General features: G+C 38.9%; 2 protein-coding genes across 13 annotated transcripts in view; both read right to left on the reverse strand.

Moving 5' to 3' along the window:
• The window catches only part of AKAP13 (A-kinase anchoring protein 13), a 368214-nt gene that overhangs the window by 318707 nt on the left and 26717 nt on the right, over nucleotides 1-22790 (reverse strand). For 7 of the 12 annotated variants that reach the window (XM_063638600.1, XM_063638601.1, XM_063638598.1 and 4 more), the window contains exon 1: nucleotides 20847-21363. The exons of 1 other annotated variant lie outside the window; for it this stretch is intronic. In XM_063638600.1, the coding sequence (XP_063494670.1) occupies nucleotides 20847-20880 (34 nt within the window). In that variant the 5' untranslated portion in view covers nucleotides 20881-21363. Of the gene's footprint in view, nucleotides 1-20846; nucleotides 21365-22790 lie in introns of those variants that run through there. 4 more of the 12 variants (XM_063638604.1, XM_063638603.1, XM_063638602.1 and 1 more) reach the window with 2 other exon arrangements.
• Nucleotides 14522-19237, reverse strand: LOC129482122 (fatty acid-binding protein 5-like). The gene has a single exon (XM_055277368.2). It carries the CDS (start codon nucleotides 15143-15145, stop codon nucleotides 14738-14740), a length of 408 nt encoding a protein of 135 aa, XP_055133343.2. The 5' UTR covers nucleotides 15146-19237; the 3' UTR covers nucleotides 14522-14737.

The following is a 22790-nucleotide window of genomic DNA, read 5'->3' on the forward strand; positions in this document are numbered from 1 at the left end:
AAGGCAGAAACGCTACCAAGACCCACAGTATCACTCTAACCACAGGAGTAGAAATGACTAAAACTTCAAGACAGCTTAGCTGTACAGGTGGTTCAGTGAAGTACAACATACAGCCTTTAAGAAACAAACCCACCGCCAGCCACTAGCATTCCAATCACTCACATCCCCGATGGGAAAGATTAAGTCACATAATCTCTCTCTACAATTGAAGAGAAAGTGTCAGCTTATTTCTATTCAGCTAACAGTGTTTACAACTTCAACTAATTTCTAACTGCTTAGGAGAGACAAGTTAACTAACTAAATTTTTACTACTATAAGGCAGATATATAACTTGAAAGTAGGAGCCAGTAAAACACTGCCAAGAAGAGGTTGTATTCAACATGCTACAATGATTAAGACATGTAATTAGCCCATTACAGTAAACAATGGTGCCCTTATTAAGGATAAACTTTACCCCAGTGTGCCTCCAAAATACAGATTTAAATTACAGGGTCCATATTAATGAGACTTTACAGAATATGACGAGGCATTCTATTAAATACAAAAGTTTAGTCCAAAAGATATGCGAATAAATGAAGCCTACTTTACTAGATTCTACAATTAATTCCAAGACAGACTGAATTTACTTCCACACTAGACATTCTGCCTAAATCCATTATAGATTACATTCACAGATCCGCTAACTAAACATGTTGAATGAGCCAAAAGGCACCCAAGTTCCATTATTCCCACTTCAGAGTAAAGTGCAGGGGAAAACGCAAGGGAATATTCAAAAGATAAAAACAAACATGCTTTGGAGAACTAAAGAAATTATCCTTGATAGCATAAATCCCAGTGCATATCAGCATCACAGATTGCTGCGCTACCCTAGACCTACTGAATTAAAATCTCTCCAGGATATTCTCATCCAGAGCCCGGACTGAGAATAGCCTCCCTGTTATAACTATGCAGATTTGTGCTCTCTTCCCCACTCTGAACAGCCAGTGGTTTGGTTTTTGGTTGGCTGGTTGGTTGGCTGGTTGATCTATGGCCGTGTGGCACTTATCATACTCACCAATTATGTGCACACTTTAACTCCCAAACCGAATCCTAAATTTCCTGAAGGCCAGAGGGAGGTTACTATTTTCTTAGGCATCTAGGACCAAATCATGTCAACAAAGAGTACTACAGCAGATATTCAACTAATACAGAAAATTAGTCCAATCAAGATAGAATTTTAAGAAATAGTTTAGGGAATTACTTCCATTGCTGCAAAGAGGTAGTCAGGCCTCTCTCTGACTCTTCCCTACCCTGAAAAACAGCTCCCAGATGGACCATTAGTCTCGCACGAGAGAAATGAAAGGAGATTATCTGGGAAAACTGCTAGAAGTAACACATGATTCCAAATTAGGAACTCAAGATAATTAAGAACTCAAGAAAATATGCTAGGAAAAACAGATAGGGGGCCCAAGAGGTGTAAAAGTAAATAATTAGGTAGAAAAATTGTAGTAGTTAGGCCATTCTAAAGTAAGAGAGTAATATCGTTTGTCTTTTGTGGTCATAAAAGTCATACAAGATCTTTTCAGTCAATATTTCAGCTCCACTAGCTATATAACATTACTTTATGCACGTACCACAGTTTCTTCATCTGTAAGTGGGGTAAGAACACCACTACAAGGTAAGGAAAAGCAAAATCTACATTGTAAAGCACTTGTTCATTGTCTGGCACATCCTAAGTGTTCAATAAAGATTAATTCCCTTCCTCTCCAGGTGGAAACTCAGAAGGTAAGATAACGAAAATAATGATTATCTGGTAGAAAAGTAGTGGATGGTCATTCTAATACCATTTTTAACTGTGTGCTTTCTCAGCGGTGTTTTTGTTTTTCCTGTAGACAACCCATAGTACTACCGACAGCTACCATCTCTGATATACAAGATCACCAGAAAGCCAAAAGTGAGTGTAAGGCCAAGAAATTTTATATGTCCTTGTTAGAAACAAGACATTAGTTGCATGGGTACAAACCCACAAATGATCATTTAAAACCCCCAGCCACTTTGAAAAACAAGGAGAAAACGTATTCTGAGGCTTGGGGTGAAACTTTGCAAAAAGTCTGGGAAACAGCTTCCAGCCTTCACAGCTTTAAATAAGGGTAAGGCCAGGTGAGGTGGCTCATGCCTGTAATCCCAGCACTTTGGGAGGCCAAGGCAGGCAGATCACCGAAGGTGGAGGGTTTGAGACCAGCCTGACCAACATGGAGAAACCCCACCTCTATTAAAAATACAAAATTAGCCAGGCGTGGTGGCGCATGCCTGTAATCCCAGCTGCTGGGGAGGCTGAGGCAGGAGAATCACTTGAACCCAAGAGGCAGAGGTTGCGGTGAGCCAAGATCGCACCATTGTACTCCAGCCTGGGCAACAAGAGAAAAACTCTGTCTCAATCAATCAATCAATAAAGGTACCATGGCCTGATCAGGCCTAGGAAAGTAAAGGAGTCACTGTGATCTTTATACAGGAGGAAAAGCAAGAGAATTACATTAAGAAAAACAGGCAAAAAACCAGACTTGTTCATGTGGCCAGGAAGAACACTTGAAGTCAAATAGAGTGAGCACCTGGAGAACCAGGTGGGTTCTGGTTTCAAATAGTTCTCAGGAGTGTAAGTTGGACAGTAAGCTCAGTTTGTCAGTGTTCCTCTGAAAACTGGTGATGCAGGACTAAACACATTTGATACTTCAAATATTCTGCTGTTGTCGCCTTCCCTAACAGGCCACCCCTTTCTCCTTGTTTTGACATACTTTTATTATTGTAATTCAAGATCAACTTAGCAACTCTGACAGCCATGTCACTTATGACTAACATAAGCTTATTATGGTCAACTAAATGCTCCACTTAAACCAAGATTTCCTTCATCTATATTTCCATAACTGGTTTTCTAGACCCCAATGCAGGTCCTTAGAATTAATACTATAATTGGGCCTTATCAGAGTTGCCTCTTTAGCCCTCAAATTCCTCATCAATAAAATGAACAAATTTGACGACATAATTTCAATGGTTTCTTCCAGTTTTAAAACTACAGTCTAGCATTTACCAAACATATGTGGTTAACGTTTTACTTTTAAAGCATGTGTGTGCGCGCGCACACACAACTACAAACTTGCCTAGAGGAGTCGATAGACTTGCATACCACTCATACTCCCATCATAAAAGTGCTCTATCAAGCGTTTAGGATAACACAGTCCTTTCAAAACATCAGGTACTAGGAGAAGGAAGGAGAAAAAAATCTCAAAATTTCTAGTAACTAGTGTTGTTTATTCCCATGAAATACAGACAGAAGACCTGGACAAATTAAGAACAAGGTTTCAATTCTTATAAACCAGAAAACAATACTAATGAGGTTGTGTGGAAACAGTACTTCAGACATGTATAACTTAAAATCTCTAGTCAACACAACTATATACCAATGATGGCCACAAGAATTACATGGAAATAATTCTTTAGAGATGTTTATGAAGGAAAGGATATCATCAGAAAATACATTGTACTGCACTGTCTTTTAAAAAATACTGCAGACAGAGATAGGGTAATGGCTAGAATCTCTCTCTACTTAGGATCTTAAATGACAAAGTAACTGAGCAGAAACTGTGCTAGACAAATAAACCTCAACAACTATCACATACCATCTTCCAACAAGTTTTTCCTGAATGACACTGAGAACCAAGAATATTTTCTCTCATTTACATTTTTATGATCATTTGGTTTTCTTTATAAGACCACATGTAAAAATACACTTTAAATATGTGCAAGTGTGTCAGTTATAACCAAAAAAAATCAAAAAACAAAAATTTATCCGCAGACTGTGCTACCTCAATATTCAGGTGAATTTGCATACACACAAACTCATTCTCTTAGATTTCTACCTATTTTTGTTTTAGATGATCCTAAACAGTAATCACAGAGCCCACTAAACAGTAAAGGCTCACTCGCACTCGCACACAATGGGAGATGACTGAGTTCTTGCCCCAGTCACTGAACACTGCTTCTTTGTCAACTTTCCTAATTAGCACTTGGCTTATTAATTCAAGGTCTCATAATACAGTGACACCTTACATTTAGACTAAGCAAGGGACCCATTAGTATTAATGACTAAACCAATATAAAATATTTTAAAGAAGATTTCCATAACATACAGAATCCTGATTAAGAGCCAAAACTGGATATTACAGAATGAACCAAGGATTATCCTATGCAAAGTTCTTCTGGATGAATTAGTCCTTCACCAATATTGCCATTGCTCAAGTATTTTTGGAGCTTCTTTTTCACAAGAATCTTCAAAAATAGCATTAGAAAGGCATTACTTTATAGATGTCTCTTTTCTTTCTTCACATAAAACAAATACTTCGCAATCTGATAAGGAGTCTTTTTTTTTTTTAAACCAATCTTGTTTCTGAGTATCTTTTGGGCTATTTTTAAAAACCAAAAACCTCATCTGCTCAAGAAAACTTATCTACCCCACCAATTAACAACAGTACTTTCAAAAAAAGTCTTGCCCTAATTCCCACAGTAATGGAAAGAGGATAATTAAGTCCTATCTGAGGTTCTTTTTTTTTTTTTGAGACAGAGTCTCACTCTGTCGCCCAGGCTGGAGTGCAGTGGCACAATCTCAACTCACTGCAACCTCCACCTTCTGGGTTCAAGCGATTCTCCTGTCTCAGCCTCCCGAGTAGATGGGATTACAGGCACGTGCCACCACACCGGCTGATTTTTTATATTTTTGGTAGAGAAGAGGTTTCACCATGTTGGCCAGGCTAGTCTTGAACTCCTGACCTCAAGTGATCTGCCCACCTCGGCCTTCCAAAGTGCTGGGATTACAGGTGTGAGCCACTAGGACCAGCCTCTAGTGTAAGTTCTTAGAGGAATCTTAAAATGAAAAAATAGTTTGACATTCCCAAAACTGTTTTCCAAGAACCAAAAGGTTTTATCTTATATAAACACACCTAGAAAATTGTAATTTATAACCAGGCTTTTTATACATAACAAAAAGGTAATCTCAATAAAAATAAATAATAAACCTGAATACAAGCATATCTCATTTTAATGCATTTCACTTTATTACACTTCAAAGATATAGATTTTTAACATATTGAAGGTTTGTGGCAACCCTACATCAAGCAAGTCTATCAGCACCATTTTTCCAAAACACATGTGGCTCACTTCATGCCTCTGTGTCACGTTTTGGTGATGCTCACAATATTTCAAACATCTTATTATATCTGTTATGGTAATCTGTGATCATTGATCTTTTATGTTTTTTATGTTACTATTGTAATTGTTTTAGGGCACCACCAACTGTGCCCACAGAAGACAGCAAACTAAATAAATGTTGTCTATGTTCTAACTGCTCCACCAACTTGCTGCTACCCCATCTCTCTCCCTCTTCTTGAGTCTCCCTATTCCCTGAGACACGGTAATATTGAAATGAGACCAATGAATAACCCCATGATGGCTTCTAAGTGTTCAAGTGAAAAGGAAGAATCACACATCTCTCACTTTAACTCAAAAGCTAGAAACAATTAAGCTTAGCAAGGAAGGCATGTCAAAAGCTGAGACAGGCAGAAAGCTGGGCCTCTTGCAACAAACAGCCAAGTTGTGAATGCAAAGGAAAAGTTCTTGCAGAAAATTTAAAGTGTTATTCCAGTGAGCACATAAATAGTAACAAAGCACAATAGCCTTATTATTATTAACAAATTAACAATATGAAAGCTTGAGTGGTCTGGATAGAAGATCAAGCCAGCCACAGCATTCCCTTAAACCAAAGGCCAATCCAGAGCAAGGCCCTAAATAATCTCTTCAGTTCTATGAAGGCTGAGACAGGTGAAGAAGCTGTAGAAGAAAAGCTAGCAAGCTAGCAGAGCCTGGTTCATGAGGTTTAAGGACAAGAAGCTATCTCCATAACATAAAAGTGCACTACGAACCAGCAAGTGCTGACACAGAAGCTGCAGCAAGTTATCCAGATAATCTAGACAAATGATGAAAGTAGCTACACTAAACACAGATTTTCAGTGTAGACAAAACAGCCTTATACTGGAAGAAGACGCCATCTAGGACTTCCATAGCTAGAGAGGGAAAGTCAATGCCTGGCTTCAAAACCTCAAAGGACAAGCTGACTCTCTTGCTAGGGGCTAATGCGGCTGATGACTTTAAGTTGAAGCCAATGCTCATTTACCATTCTAAAAATTCTAGAGCCCATAAGAATTATGCTAAGCCTACTCTGTGTTTCCATAACTAGAACAAAGCCTGGACAGGACATCTGTTTATAGCATGGTTTAATAATTATTTTAAGGTCACTGTTGTGACCTACTGCCCAGAAAAAAAAGACTCCTGCTCACTGACAATGCACCTGGGTCACCCAAGAGCTATGACGGACATGAACAAGGAGGTTAATGTTGTTTTCATGCCTGCTAACGCACTTGCTTTCTTCAGCCCACTGATCCAGAAGTAAGTTTGACTTTCAAGTCTTATTATTTAAGAAACTAATTTCATAATCCTAGACCTGCCATCCATCCTCTGATGAATCTGGGCAAAGCCAATTGAAAACCTTCTGCAAAGGATTCACCATTCTAGATGCCATCAAGAACATTCACAATTCATGGGAGAACATCAAAATATCAACATTAACAGGAGTTTTGGAAGAAGTTGATTCCAGCTCTGATGGATGACTTGGAGGGGTTCTGGACTTCAATGGAGGAAGTCACTGGACATGTGGTGGAAACAGCAAGACAATTAGAATTGGAAGTGGAGCCTGAAGATATGACTGAATTCCTGCAATCTCATGATAAAACTTGAACAGATGGCAGGTTGCTTCTTATGGAATGAGCAAAGAAAGTAGTTTCTAGACATGGAATCTACTCTTGGTGCAGATGCTGTGCATTGTTGAAATGACAACAAAGGATTTAGAATATTACATAAACTCAGTTGATCAACTAGCAGCAGGGTTGGAGAGGAGTGACTCCAATTTTGAAACGAGTTTCTACTGTGGGCAAAATGCTATCCAACAGCATCACATGTTACAGAGAAATCTTTTGTCAAGGAAGAGTCAATCAATGCAGCAAACTTCACTGTTGTCTTATTTTAAGAAATTGCCTAAGCTGCTCCAATCTTCAGCAATCATCACCCGATCAGTCAGTCAAATACACCTATTTGTATTCAAATAGGTCACTTCTATACTGGCCATGCAACTGTTTTGCACAACCAGAAAATATCATATTAATAAGTCACCTATTTTACTGCAGAACATCTGCATTGCTGAGATGGGTTTGCTGCCAAAATAAGAAATTGTACACTAACAGCAACTCCTATTCATGAGAGAGTTGGGTTGGCTTTTCTTTCCTAATTTAGAATCATATGCAGGTATGCACAGAGAAGGATGCAACACCTCATTTGGTTTGGTTTGGTTAGGGTAGGGTAAACAAGGTAAGTTCTTTCTTAAACTGCTCCATTATTAAAACAAAACAAAAAAACCTCTGTTCAAATTATGAGAAGAGTTAAGTCCAAACTAACCAATTACATTACTTCCTTAAAGATTAGTCAAAATGGTGCATAACTTGAAAACTGAAGAGAGTACTTCCCCAATCATAAGGACAAAGTTTTCTCAGGGCTCCAAGCCTTTCCTACCTTAACTCCAAGCCTTTCCTCCCCTTTCCCCTGCTAACTCTTCCTCATCTTACAGAACATGATCATGTAACCATCATCTTCTTCATGAAACAATCCCCTAATTCTCTCAACTCACTCTAAACTGGGCCAGGTAGCCTTCCTCTCTGCTCTCTAACGCACACCTCAAATCTCTTAACAGCACCTCCATACTGTAACTGTTGGTTTCCTAGTGTGTCCTCTCCTACCAACATATAAGCTCTCTAAAGGTCCTAAATATGTACATACCCAGGCTCATGCCTGTAATCCCAGCACTTTGGGAGGCTGAGGTGGGCGGATCACCTGAGGTCAGGAGTTCAAGACCAGCCTGGCCAACAAGGTGAAACCTCATCTCTACTAAAAATACAAAAACTAGCCAGGCATGGTGGTGTGTGCCTGTAATCCCAGCTACTCGGGAGGCTGAGGCAGGAGAATCGCTTGAACCCAGGAGGTGGAGGTTGCAGTGAGCTGAGATCGTATCACTGCACTCCAGCCTGGAGCGAGACTCTGTCTCAAAAAACAAAACAAACAAAATATGTACATACCCAGGACCAGACATACTAGTTGGTACATGGTAATTATTCAAATGACTCTGGATAAATCTCTGCCAAGAGAGATCATGATAGAGGCCACCATCGTCTGTACTATTCACATCAGTGCTCTATTTCCAGTAACAAAGACCTTTGGAATGCTGACATATACTGGAGCACCTACTTAAGTGCCAGGCAGTGAGTTTTAGGTACTGGATATATGAGACATAGAGCAGAGACCTCCCTTATGGAGCACAAATGGTGACATTATAAACCAAACTGCAAATGTTCCTTATGCAACATGGTGGAAATGCAGTTAACAATGCATACACACCAAAAAACAGCACATGGGAAAATAAACTTTTAGTAGAAAATGAAAAACAATAATAAGCCTACAAAGTAGAAAGTCCCTTCTGTCGCCTTTCTTGGACCTGTGAAAGGTTGTAACTCATTAACAGAGGAGGAAGGGCCTTTGCTTCTTCCAATTATATTATGAAAATCTAGACAAGAGTGAATATTAGAGAGAAGGGCAAAGAAAAAAATACAAAGTTGAGAGTATACACAGGCACGCGCGCACACACACACACACACACACACACAGCCATCAAAACATTTGCTACTGTCCTGCAACCTCTCAAATCAAATATTGGGCTTTCATTCTGACAGTGCCAGAAATGATCAAACGTTTCCTGCCATTTATTCCACTTCCTGTGCTCTAATTCAAGCCCCTTTAATATCTTTCTCAAAAACGCCATGAGAGCCAGTGAAGGCTTTCTCAATACAGCAAATAACCAGAGAGGGAGAATTATTCGGCTAGGAGGGGCAACGGAGTAAGAGACCCACTCCAGCTGTTCCACAAGTTCAAATGTGCAGATAAGCTTCCATCTATTTTTAGTTTTTGCTTTGCTCACCCTTTGAGAATGACTAGTACACCACAACAACACTAAAGCAACATTCTCCCTTAATTTATTCTAATTATATGTGCCTTGGACTATTTTGACACCTGGAGATTTCACAAAATAGTTGCTTGTTTTCTCTGAGACTGTCACCGTTTTCTAAAACTTGAGAAACTAGGCATGAAACAAAATCACTGCCTGCATTTCTAAGTCATCATCCATCTGCACCTCTGTTTAATAAAAGTCTATATGTTGGAAATAGTTCTCAGACCTCCACATAATTCAACTGTCCTAATCTATAACTAGGAATGAACCACACTCCTTAAAATGCAGAATTCCAATTTTTTTTTTAGAGAGACACAGTCTTGCCATGTTGCCCAGTCTGGCCTCAAACTTCTGGACTTAAGCAATCCTCCTACTTCAGCCTGTTACGTATTCTCATTTTTAATGTAGTCCTTTTAAATTTTTTCCAATAAAAAAGTAATAGCCCACATTTAAGAAAATATTGGGGGAAATTCTCTTTCAATATTTCAGCTTCCTTTCCCTATAATTCCATCCCATTCAGATAATTTCCCTTACATCAAATAGCTAGCTCTTGACCTTCTTCGAAAATGGGCCGCACACTTTTGCCCTTAGCAAAGTTTTCTGGCATTACTCTCTGGGGAAATAAAGTACTCTTCCTCCTAATCCCAATTAGGGTAAGAGTTTTAAGTATCAACTTTCAATGAGTATTTGTCTTTTCTATCTCATGGTACGGTCAACTGATTGCTTCATATTGAATAAAAAGATAATCAGAATAATACCATACCCTGTATCCATTCTTTTCAAGCAGGAAAAATAAGAAATCAACTCCAAAGATGAATGAACAGACTGGTCTAGGGAAGCCATCAATCCTATCCAAAGTCATGGGCCAGATATCCCAAGAAGCTGTTTTGCAGCTCAGCAGACAAAAGAAGTGACAACAGTCTACATCTTGAAGCCATCACTGCTCTATCAGAACACTGTTTCGAGAGTCAGATTAAAAAAAAAACAAGAGTCAGATTCAGACACTTAAGCCTTCTAGAAATGACAGATGAATATGAAAGGTGTGCCTTCTTTCTCTCATCCTCTTCACTCTTTACAGCCTTATAGAGAAAATGAGGTACACAATTTCCCTTCTCTGTGCCCTACTTATCCTTAGATATTGACACTTATCAACAGAATAGATGACATACATATGTTGATTACCACTGACAAAAGGCATATACTATCTTTCAAGCTTTTTAAAAAAAGCTATCATTATTTTGAAATGAGACATAAATGCTGGTTAACCATCTCTATACATCCCCTCTCCACCCCCCCAACAACAAAACTCACTAAACTTGGAAAATATTTTACTCTCCCTCCTCAACCCAAAAACTAGAATACCAAGAATCTTTTACTCTTAAATGATTAGGTAACTATATTTTCATCTATTTTGCAACTAAGCAATCCTATACATAATAATATCCAGGTCAAAAGTGACATACAATTGTTTTCCAGAATGATACACAAATGTATCAGGGGCCATGTTACTTGTATGACTAAGCTCAGTCCAAAATGCAGATCAAGTTCATCAGCATGATCAGTGAGTCTTTACCAGGAACAGAAATGGGGCAACAAAAAGGCAACTCACAGAGTATCAAAAGGAGAGCATTTTATAAAGTGGCCCTGAGGCTGCCATAATTAAATCTCTCAGAACTACGCATTCTTTTAATGCATATAAAGAAGTTTGCAAAGTACTTGCAAAGAAGTTTGAAAATTTTACAAATCCTATGATGATATGAGACAAAGATTATACTTAAAGCAAACAGTGTCCACTGTGGAATGTCCAAAAATATGCAAAGACTCTTCCCATCACCACCAAATTTTTCTGGAAATAATGGTTCTAATTAATGGTTCTGGAAATTATGGTTCTAATTAAACCCTTCAGGGTGGCATCCTTGAGCACAGAATCCATTTCTTATTTTAATATCTGAACATCTAAACAATGCCCAGCACACAGCAGGTACTATAAGCAGACTGCTGAATTTAATTATCTATACTTAAACCCATGTACAATATTTCAACCGTCTCCTTTTTGTGGTTAAAGTGGTCTTAGCCACTTGGGGTCTTTATTATTAATGATAACTATGTGATTGCATTCCTTATCTCTAGACTAAATGCAGTTATTTGCCTTTTAAATACTACTTAAATATTTTATTTTAACCTACATCATCTCCTGTTAAGTAAAATTTTTAAACATGGGAAAGACAACCAAATACCTGCATTATGACAAGGCTACTTTATCACTTTTTGTCATGACTGATTTTATTAAACTAGTGGGTATAATTATATGCTACAAGCTTAAATAATTCAACAACATGCAAAACCGAAGTCTTGGTTTCTTTACTGCTTATAGTACTGGCCACTGCACAGGCATCAGGGCCACACAATCCCATTATAGAGCCACTAGCCACATCTCAATTTGGGTTAGCCACATTTCAACTTGAAGAAATGTGGCTAGCCTGAACTGAGATGTGCTATACATCTAAAATACACACACTGACTTTGAAGATGGTACAAAAGGCCAGGCATGGTGGCTCACACCTGTAATCCCAGCACTTTGGGAGGCCAAGATGGGAAGATCGTCTGGGGCCCAGGAGTTAGAGACCTGCCTGGGCAACAAAGTGAGACCCTGTCTCTACAAAACAAAATATAAAATAATTAGACAGCCATGGTGGCGCACGCCTGTAGTCCCAGCTACTCGGGAGGCTGAGGCAGGAGGGTCCCTTGAGCCCAGGAAATTGAGACTGCACTGATCTATGATCCTGCCACTGCACTCCAGCCTGGGCAACAGAGACAGACCCTATCTCAGAATAATAATAATAATAAATAATGAAGATGGTACAAAAAGAGAATGTAAAAATGTAAAATATCTCAATTTTATAATTACATTTAAAATGAACTTTTATATATTGAACTAAAATATTAAAATAAACTTCTCCTTTAATGTAGCAACTAGGAAATTTTAAATTACCTAGTGGCTGATATTATACTTCTACTGGACAGTACTGGACTGGAGCCAGACAAATCTAGGTTCAATTACCAGTATTAATAACTTCCTTGGTTTTGTGCTGCCTGATCAGCTGCTTAATACATGAGCTTCATTTCTCCATCTGTAAAACTAGAATAATGTCACCTTCTTCACTAGCTCCTGGTGAGGATTAATGAGCACTTAGAACATAATGGTTGGAATACAGCAAAAAATGGCAAAATGACAGTCATGTTTAATCGGCAAAAGAAAGATTACAAACTTTGCTCTCAAATAAGTATCTCACAAAGTTTATCAATGGGCTAACAACAGATTGTTCTTTTAACAATTCGTTACTTGTCGTTATATTGCAACATTTCCATTCCTAATACCCATTAATCATACTGATTAATTTGACTCTACAACCTTGAACAATACTACATTCCAGTAATTTCTGGTTAATTTTTACATAAACGAATATTTTCTAACTTAAACGCCCACTGCTCATACACTATTTCGATTCTACCAAAAAGGACCAGTGAATATCAGAAAGATTCCTTTGGTCATACATACCAATTTTAAATTAAGACAAAGAAAAAGCAGTGAAGTCAAAAAGCAGTGAAGTCACCCATCCCTGAAAATGAGGTTTCTAAAATCTCAAAGTCTAAAAACTACTGGAAGCTCATCTGGCAGATATTAAAGGAAGCTGGCTCCTGCCTAGGATAAACTATTAATATTTCTAATATCAATCCAAAACTTAGTATCAAACAATCAGAAAACAATAAAAGGCAAAGAAAAAAGTTACCTTTTGTTCCTATGCTAGCAAGCTTTTAAGGGAAACTTAATGCAAAAAATCAGCTGTTCAAGTTAAGCATTAATTTTCTTTTGGAAAGGAATGAAACAAAGACAAACTAGTGAATAAAAATCCCCTATTTCATTTTGAAGCATAGCACATTTATATGACTCTAATATATCAAACTCCACCACGTAACAAATGTCAATCCTATAAATAATCATTTGTGGACAGCCAAGCTTACACATTACAGAACAATTTTAAGAACCCCAAATGTCTAAGAACCCCCAAAATTTGCTACCTTTTAATGGGCAGGGAAAAGGAGAAATGAACCACGATAGGGAAACTACGGCCTTGCTGAAGAGTGGAATGGAGTGAACATACTGGTTTTCAGATGGGTCAGTTTTCAGCAGAATGACCTTAACAGTATCTCTGACATTCAAACACACATCAAAATTCCATAATCATAATAGATGTGATTCAATACTTAACATATCCTGCAAGTTAAAGCAAATTATGCAGCTTCTCTCAAATTTCCTTTTGCCCACTAAAAACTAGTTAGCCATGGAAGAAATTAAGTACCTGAGACATACTCATTGATCACTGGAGTCCCAAAAATTATTGTAGCTACCAGTCATGTCCACAGGAATTAGTGCATAGAGGTATAAAATATGACTTTACATTAATGAAACTGATCATTTCTAAAGTGGCTTACCAGCAGGGAGGAAAAAAACCAGAATTAACAAAAGCACCAGTCCACCACAGTACCTGGCTACCCACAACTGAGTCTTGAACAAAATGTTACTCAGGCTGTTCACATAGTAGCCCCACTCCCAAGAAAGTACTGAAATAGGACATCTTTTATTTATTTTTTAACTCCTTCCCCAAGAACCTAGCACACTGCTAAACATAAACTGCACAATGAATAGAGGTATTTAACTAAATATTATGTCTCCATTTATGCAAATACATAGTACAATAAACTCTGCAATTATAAAAGAGTAACCTATTCTTTTTTTTTTTTTTTTTTTTTTTTTTTTTTTTGAGACGGAGTCTTGCTCTGTCGCCCAGGCTGGAGTGCAGTGGCGCAATCTCGGCTCACTGCAAGCTCCGCCTCCCGGGTTCACGCCATTCTCCTGCCTCAGCCTCTCCGAGTAGCTGGGACTACAGGCGCCCGCCACCACGCCCGGCTAATTTTTTGTATTTTTTTAGTAGAGACGGGGTTTCACCGTGGTCTCGATCTCCTGACCTCGTGATCCGCCCGCCTCGGCCTCCCAAAGTGCTGGGATTACAAGCGTGAGCCACCGCGCCCGGCCAAGAGTAACCTATTCTTTAATGCTCTCAAAATTTTAGAATGTCCTTCCCTCCTCGACTCCTCAAAGCAAATATAGTTGCTCCATACTTCTGTGCTCTCATCTCACTTTGTTCGAATCTTCCCATTGACATTTACCATACTGACTCATTATCCTTCTATTTACAAATTTGCCTTGATCCATGAAAATTGAGCTCAAGAGGTTATGCATACTGAACCACAGGGCTTTAAGTGCACCAGCTCTTTCATAAACCTCCCATTATTTTTTAGAAGCTAATCATCAATATACAAATCTCATTTTTTTATTAGCACAAACACATTTATTTATTAACCAAAGGGATGATCCTAATTAATCCAACACACTTTGAAATAGCTGCATGTGAAATGTTTGTGATAAAGATAACTGAACACAGTAATGAAAAAAAAAAAAGACAAACAGTATGGAGATTTGCTCATTGAACTGAACTTGGTCATTCTCTTAATTAACTCCTGTCCAAAGTGATGATTGAATTTTTATTCTACTTTTTCACAGATTCGAGTACAGGTGACACTGTTCATGACACAGTCCACCACTAATTTCCCATCTTTCAATTTTCTTGTTATTGTGCTTTCCTTCCCACCCCACTCTTGATGCTGAACCAATGCACCATCTGTAAAGTTGCAGACAGTCTGAGTTTTTCTGCCATCAGCTGTGGTTTCTTCAAACTTCGCTCCCAGGGTACAAGAAAACTGTGTTGTTTTCAAAGTGCTCTCGGTTTTTATGGTGAGGTTTTTGCCATCACAAGTGATGATACAATCTGGCTTGGCCATTGCGCCCATTTTTCGCAAAGCTATTCCCGCTCCTAGCTCCTTCATGTATTCATTAAAGCCTTTGCTGTCCACCAGGTGCCATCTTCCTTCCAGCTGCTGAACTGTGGCCATGGTGGGTGCGGGCGAGCTGGCGTGCAGAGCGGGGTCTGCGTCGGTGTGGCAGCGTGCTGTCACATCTCATTTTTTTTTAAAGGCATTTCTGTCTGAAACTCCTGGGATGCTGTTACTAATTACAGAAAAATTATGAATTTTCAGAGTAACTTCACTACCCCCCAAACCTGAGAGCAAAATTTAAGAAACGAACCACTCCAACACCAGAAAACCCAACCAAAACAGTTGACAGGTCACACTTCCTCACACTCTGAAGTTACACTTAGGTGATTTTCTCCTATCCTAAAGCACCAATTGCACATAACAATCCCAGAATCCATTTTAGAAAACAGAATACTAACCCTCCTCCCAGATCATTTTAGTCACATCCAGTCATATACTTCTCTAATACAATGCAAAGGCTAAGACAAGAGAAGGCATCAGGCAAATGTCAATGGTCTCTCCTTAACGTTACGACATCTCAATTTGTCATTTGCTCAAAGAGACTTTGAAAAAGAAACAAGAACAAATTAACCATTCATCTTAAAAATGCATCCACACCAGGAGAAGGCACTCTGACATAAGAATTAACAAAACATGTAGTCCACCAACTTGCTTATCTTATTTTGGAGCTCCCTCACCCTTTTCAAATTATATACATAAGGGAACACTCTGTACCTATACCACATGTATTAATACCAAGAGGATTTTTTCCCATCTTCATTCTCTATATCATCATCTATATCTCACTACCCCTCATTTTTGTGTATGTATAGAAACCTTGTTAATGATCATTGGAATACAAAGCTATTGACTAGTTCAGAAGGAAAAAAAGAAAGCATGGTGGTCTTATTCCTCTTGTATATTTTTTTTATTGTGCTACTATTCATAAGTTCTCATTTTGTTTGTTCCTCATTTTCAAAAACCCTTCACACGATTAGCAATTGAATTCTACCACAAAACATGTATTAGAAATGAATAGGCAATCTTTACAACAGTTTAAATTTGCCCCGTCAAAGCCTGTTTACAGAATACAAATCTGAAAGACAAGTACCAATTATACACAGGCCACAATAGTGCTGAACAAAGGGAAGACTGGTTTCAAGAGACAGTATGAACATTGGAGAAAAATCTGGGAATAACACGTGAGTTAAACATGACGAAAAACCTTAAAAAGAGTTACACTTTTTTCCTCTGCTTTTCAGGCTATAACAGGTACTCTCATTTCCATTTCCACTGAGGTGGCAAAAAAGGTTGGAGAAAACAATGAAAGGTGAATGAGTATAATAAAGTATAATTAAAATATACATATATTCTTTAACAGAGGAGTATAATGGATAATGTAAATAAAGCTGTTCATATAAATTTCAAAATACATGTACCAACACAATTTTAAAGTAGCTGTCTATGTAATATAAAGTTGAGTTAGTTAGGCATGTGGGATACTGTGAATATAAATGCTTCTGAGGCGCTCTCAATCAACAAACCCACCAAGCAGAAACAACTGCTGTGCTAAGAATCCTAACGAGGGCCTGAGAACACACTGTGATCTCACCATCGGGAGCTGAAACCGTGATGACACATGTTCCTGTGCAGGGTGCCTGGGTCGAGTCACTTCCCCTCTCTGAATCTGTACTTTCATGTTTGCTTTTTCAGTCACCTGATGCTTGCAGCACAATAACCCAAAAGCCAGGGGTCACAGCAATAGTGCTATTCTCCTCACCTTCACCTGACTTCAACTCCATCCCCATCTCCTTGTCTCCCAATGGGAAAACTCCTGAAAATAACATTTTCAGACAATCTAAGGTTTCTATACCCCTGAATGAAATGAAAGAACTAGCATAAGCAATGACAACTGAACTACAGCCATCCTGAAAATCTCTCCAACCTTGAGCTAGATTCACATACTAACTACTAGTAATCGTAAGAAACTAAGCCCACAGTCTTCCAGTTATGGTCTGTTCTGAAGTTCTGAAAGAACCACCTTCTAAAGATCTGGTTCCACAAAACAGTACACGACTACATGACCTGGGATAAAAAGATAACACGCGCAGGATCTTCAGCCACTGCTCAACCTTGCATCAACAATCTTCAGACAACGGCATTCTGCACTTTTCCCTAAGGATCAATTAGTAGTGCGGACACAGTGCTGACTTACAAACTGTTCTGTGAGGCAGAACATCATGATGAAAAGCTCAGGCTTTCAATTTCAACTTAAACTAAATCTAAAACTTGGCTCTACTACTTACCCCTAAAATAAGCTTGGGCCAATTACCTGACCCGCCAGTGCCTTAGCCCTCTGATTTGTAAAACTAAGGCAATATATACGTTGCAGGATAAGATAAAGGTTAGAGGAGATAATATAGGTACGGTGTTCAGTGCAGTGTCAGGCACATTATTAAGTGCCCAATAAATATAACTCAGCATTATGAAAGTAGAGACTAATTAAGTATTTTCCTCTGTGTTGTTTCTATAAAGATTTTCAAATAAGAAACTAAAGTATTTCATGAGGATCAGCTTATTTCAATCCATTGTAAGCTATAATCAGTGGTTTGAAAGTTCTCGGTTGGGGCCGGGCGCGGTGGCTCACGCTTGTAATCCCAGCACTTTGGGAGGCCGAGGCGGGCGGATCACGAGGTCAGGAGATCGAGACCACGGTGAAACCCCGTCTCTACTAAAAATACAAAAAATTAGCCGGGCGTGGTGGCGGGCGCCTGTAGTCCCAGCTACTCGGAGAGGCTGAGGCAGGAGAATGGCGTGAACCCGGGAGGTGGAGCTTGCAGTGAGCCGAGATTGCGCCACTGCACTCCAGCCTGGGCGACAGAGCGAGACTCCGTCTCAAAAAAAAAAAAAAAAAAAGAAAGTTCTCGGTTGCCTGAGATCCCTCCTTTTTACTCCCAAAAATTAAGAATCCCAAAGAGCTTTTGTTATGTGGGCTATATTTACGGGTACTTTATTGTATCAGAAATTAAAACTGAAAAATTTATAAAGTATTAATTCATGTTAAAATTCCATGAACTCATTACACATGAAATAAACATACTTTTATGAAAAATAACTATGTTTTCCAAAACAAAACAGAAATAAGAAGGTGGCATTGTTTTACATTTTGGCAAATCTCTTTAATGTCTGGCTTAACAGAAGACAGCTGGATTCTCATATCTGCTTCTGCATGCAAACTGTTACACTATTTGGGGAAGTACATTTTTAAAATTTTGCCTCACACAGATACCCAATTTGAAAAAGGAGTGGTATTTTAATAGTCTTTTGGGATAGTTGTTAATATTCTTTTTCCATGTTACACCAAAACTTGACAAGTGGTAGTTTCTTAAAGGGTTAGTCTCAATGTGAAATCTGAAACCATATCAATGACCATTTTGTACTCTGTTACATTAAAAGTGACTGGTCTTTCTCTTTTATCCAAGAATGATTTTGCTGTAACATCATACATTGATCATTTGTGAAAATACTGGTTCCTTGAGTTATGCAGATCTTCCAAATGTAGATACATTTCATTATACAATATCAAAAATATATCATTACTATACTCATAAAGCTTTTAAATACTGAAAAGCTGTCAAGCTCATGGTGGCAAATACACGTTTTCCAAAATTCTGATTTTCACTTGCAAACTCAAATTTTATCACTGGCAACAAATGCTCTCCACTACTTCCTTGAAGTAAAAGGCTTGCTTTATTTTCAAGAAGGTATCTGCTAAATACCCAATTTCTGGATAGCCACAGCTTATTACAGTCCTCCCTTCAAATAAAAATGGAATTTCATTTAAAAAAGCAGTTAGTTGGCCAGGTGTGGTGGCTCACGCCTATAATCCCAGCACTCTGGGAGGCGGAGGCGGGTGAATCACGAGGATCACGAGGTCAGGATATCAAGACCATCCTGGCTAACACGGTGAAACCCCGTCTCTACTAAAAATACAAGAAAATTAGTAGGGTGTGGTGGCGGGTGCCTGTAGTCCCAGCTACTCGGGAGGCTGATGCAGGAGAATGGCATGAACCCAGGAGGCGGAGCTTGCAGTGAGCCGAGATCACACCACTGCACTCCAGCCTGGGCGACAGACAAAGTGAGACTCTGTCTCAAAAAAAAAAAAAAAAAAAAAAACTACTAGCTGCATCAAAGAATATAATCAACAGAGTAAAACGGCAACCCACAGAATGGGAGAAAATGTTAGCAACTCTTATTTGATAAGAGATTAATATTTAGAATACATAATTCCTACAACCAATTTTAAAAAAGGGTAACGGGCCAGACATGGTAGCTCATACATGTAATCCCAGCACTTTGGGAGGAAGATCACCTGAGGTCAGGAGTTCGAGATCAGCCTAGACAACATGATGAAACCCTGTCTCCACTAAAAATACAAAAAATTAGCTGGGTGTGGGCGCGCACATCTGTCATCCCAGCTACTCATGAGGCTGAGGCAGGAGAATCGCTTGAACCTGGGTGGCAGAGGTTGCGGCAAGCAGAGATCGTGCCACTGCACTCCAGCCTAGGCAACGAGTGAAACTCCATCTCAAAAAAATAATTTAATTAAAATAAAATAAAAATAAAAAATGGGCAAAGGATTTGAACAAATATTTCTCCAAAGAAGATATACAAATAGCCAATAACCACATAAAAAGATGCTCACATCACTGATTACTAGAAAAATGCAAATCAAAACCACAATGAGATATCACTTCACATGCTGTAAGATGACTACTGTCACAAAAACAGAAAATAACAAGTCTTGGTGAGGGTACAGAGAAACTGGAACACTTGTGCACTGCTGTTAGAAATGTAAAATGGTACAGCCACTATGAAAAACAGTATGGCAGCTCCTCAAAAAATTAAAAATAGAATATGATCCAGCAATTCCACCTCTGGACACATACGCCAAAGAACTGAAAGCAGGGACTTAGAAAGATATCTGTACGCCCGCGGTCAAAGCAACATTATTCACAATAACCCATATGTGGAAACAACTCTAGTGCCCATTGGTGGATGAATGGATAAACAAAATGTGGTATATACATACAATGGAATATTATTCTGCCTTAAAAAGGAAATACATTCTGACACATGCTACAACATGGATGAACTCTAATGACACTGTGCTAAGTGAAGTAAGCCAGTCCCAAGAACACAGACTGGGTGGTATCATTTACATAAAGTACCCAGAATAGTCAAATTCATAGAAACGGAAAGTAGAACAGTATTTGCCAAGGACATGCAGGAGAGAGAAATAGAGAGTTATTGTTTCATGGGTACAAAATTTCAGTTCTGCAACATGAAAAGAGTTATGGAAATGGACAGTGGTGATCACTGCACGACAATGTGAATGTGCTAAATGCCACTGCCTCTACACTTAAAAATGATTAAGATGGTAAATGGTTAAGATGGTAAATTTTACGGTATGTGTATTTTACCACAATTAACATTTTTTAATATTCTTAAAATATCAATTACTGGCATGCAGTAAGCAGTTGGTACTTTCTAGATGAATAAATGGACTCCAAAATAGATTGTGAGCAAAATCAAGAACCACTTTGAATGAGGTAATCTAAGCCAAACTCAAACATTACCACTTCCAGGAAGCCAACTCCTCTCCCATGCCAGAATGAATCATGCCCCTCAGTGCACTCTCATTCACCCAGCAGCCTGTGCTAGAAATTTCCAGTTATTCTGGACAACTACCACCTCCTAATTCCCACCATCTACTCACCAAGTTTCATCCATTCAATTTTCAAAATGTCCATTAGATCTGCTGGCTCCCTTCCAACTTCACTGCATTCAAGCCCTCACAATCTGTCCTAAACAATGGTAATGGCCTCCTCTAACTTGTCTGAGAGGCAATGCTCCCTTCTCCAACTCCACCAAGCCACTATCCTCTACTGCTCTCAGAATGAGGTGTCCAAAACAAAACCAGACTATCCTCCCTTTTGCTTCAAGAGGACAAACTAAAAGACGCTTCCACTCACCCCATTTTGACTTTCTAACCTAATTCAGTGACCACACCCTATCCACACAAAATAATTCTACACCTCACTGCTCACTGAGCTCAAACACACCAAGCTCTTTGACGTCTGTTTCTTTGCACACAGTGTATCACAGCAGAACCATCATTCCACTCTTTCTCTCCCCAACCCAGGCCTGGCAAATTCCTACTCACGCTTTAAGACCCAGCACAGGCTGGGTACGATGGCTCATCCTACATATAATCCCAGCACTTTGGGAGGCCAAGGCAGGCAGATCACCTGAGGTCAGAAGTTGGAGATCAGCCTGGCCAACATGGTGAAACCCTGTCTCTACTAAAAATACAAAAAAAAAAAAAAAAATTTTGCCAGGCATGGTGGCGCATGCCTGTAGTCCCAGCCACTCGGGAGGCTGAAACAGGAGAATCTCTTGAACCCAGGAGGCGGAGGTTGCAGTGAGCCCAGATCATGCCATGGCATTCCAGCCTGGGTGACAGAGCAAGACTGTCTCAAAAAAAAAAAAAAAAAAAAAAAAAAAAAAAGACCCAGCACAACCGTCCCATCCCTCATCCCTCATCTGTGTTCCTTAGAGGCCTGTATACCACAAAGTTGGTACTATAACACTGTTGCACAACAAATTTCCATATCTCTCACTATACTCCAATTATCTTTGCATTCCTAGTGGCTGGTGCACATTCCTTCTGCTTAAACATTTCTTCAATGAGCTTCTACTACTTGTAACTAGCATAAAATGTATTATTTCTGTTTTGTGAGCAGGACAAAAAATCCAGAGATCTTATCCTCCACAGACACACTCTTTGTGGCCTAGGACTGTGCTTTACTCTGCCTTGGTTCTTTCAGAGCCTAGCCCATAATATGCTGTTTCATATTGTCTGCTGAAAGGAATTTCAAAATAAAACTGCCCCTAGAAACCATCAAATTAGCTTTTATTATGCATTTTTCTCTCAAAGTATCTATGTTCTCCTAACACAAAATGTTATGAAATCTAATTACATTTACAAAAATTAGCAAAGAAACAACACTGCAAACAACTTATTAGCCAATTCATGTCTCCTAAAGCAGTAACACAGATAGCATAACTAGTTTATTTCTGAATTCTTATTTCCAAATAGGAATTCAGATTGGAAAGGTCAGTAACTGCTGTATATATAATACCTCTTCTTCTACCTTCCAATGTCCTATACCATAATTGATCTACTCTTAAAGAAAAAAAATTCTCCCCAATTATAGGTACAACCACAGACAAAAAATAAATGCTTGCTGGACACATATGTGTCCAGCGACGAGCAATATGATATATAAAATAGGTACTGTTTTTCCCATCTTCTTACACACAAGGGAACTGCAGCTCCAAAAAAAAAAAAACAAAAAAACCTATTTCTAGTCCAAGGTCACAAAAATTAGTCGAGAGAGAGCAAGACTTGAAACCACAATCATAAAACCATACAATGCCATGGGAATTTTAATCATGGTCCCTTCACTCAGGATGGTAAAGCACACTTACAGGCACAATGGGAATAACTACACTACCGTGGGGTGTGCAGTCTTAATCAAAGATCCAGAGAAATAGTTTATTTATCCACTCTAGTTTTTGTATCTTAAGAGCATTTTGGTCTGGCTCAGTGGCTCACACCTGTAATCCCAGCACTTTGGGAGGCCAAGGCAGGAGGATC

This window comes from Symphalangus syndactylus, chromosome 5 (genome assembly GCF_028878055.3).
Source record: "Symphalangus syndactylus isolate Jambi chromosome 5, NHGRI_mSymSyn1-v2.1_pri, whole genome shotgun sequence".
Lineage (NCBI taxonomy): Eukaryota > Metazoa > Chordata > Mammalia > Primates > Hylobatidae > Symphalangus > Symphalangus syndactylus.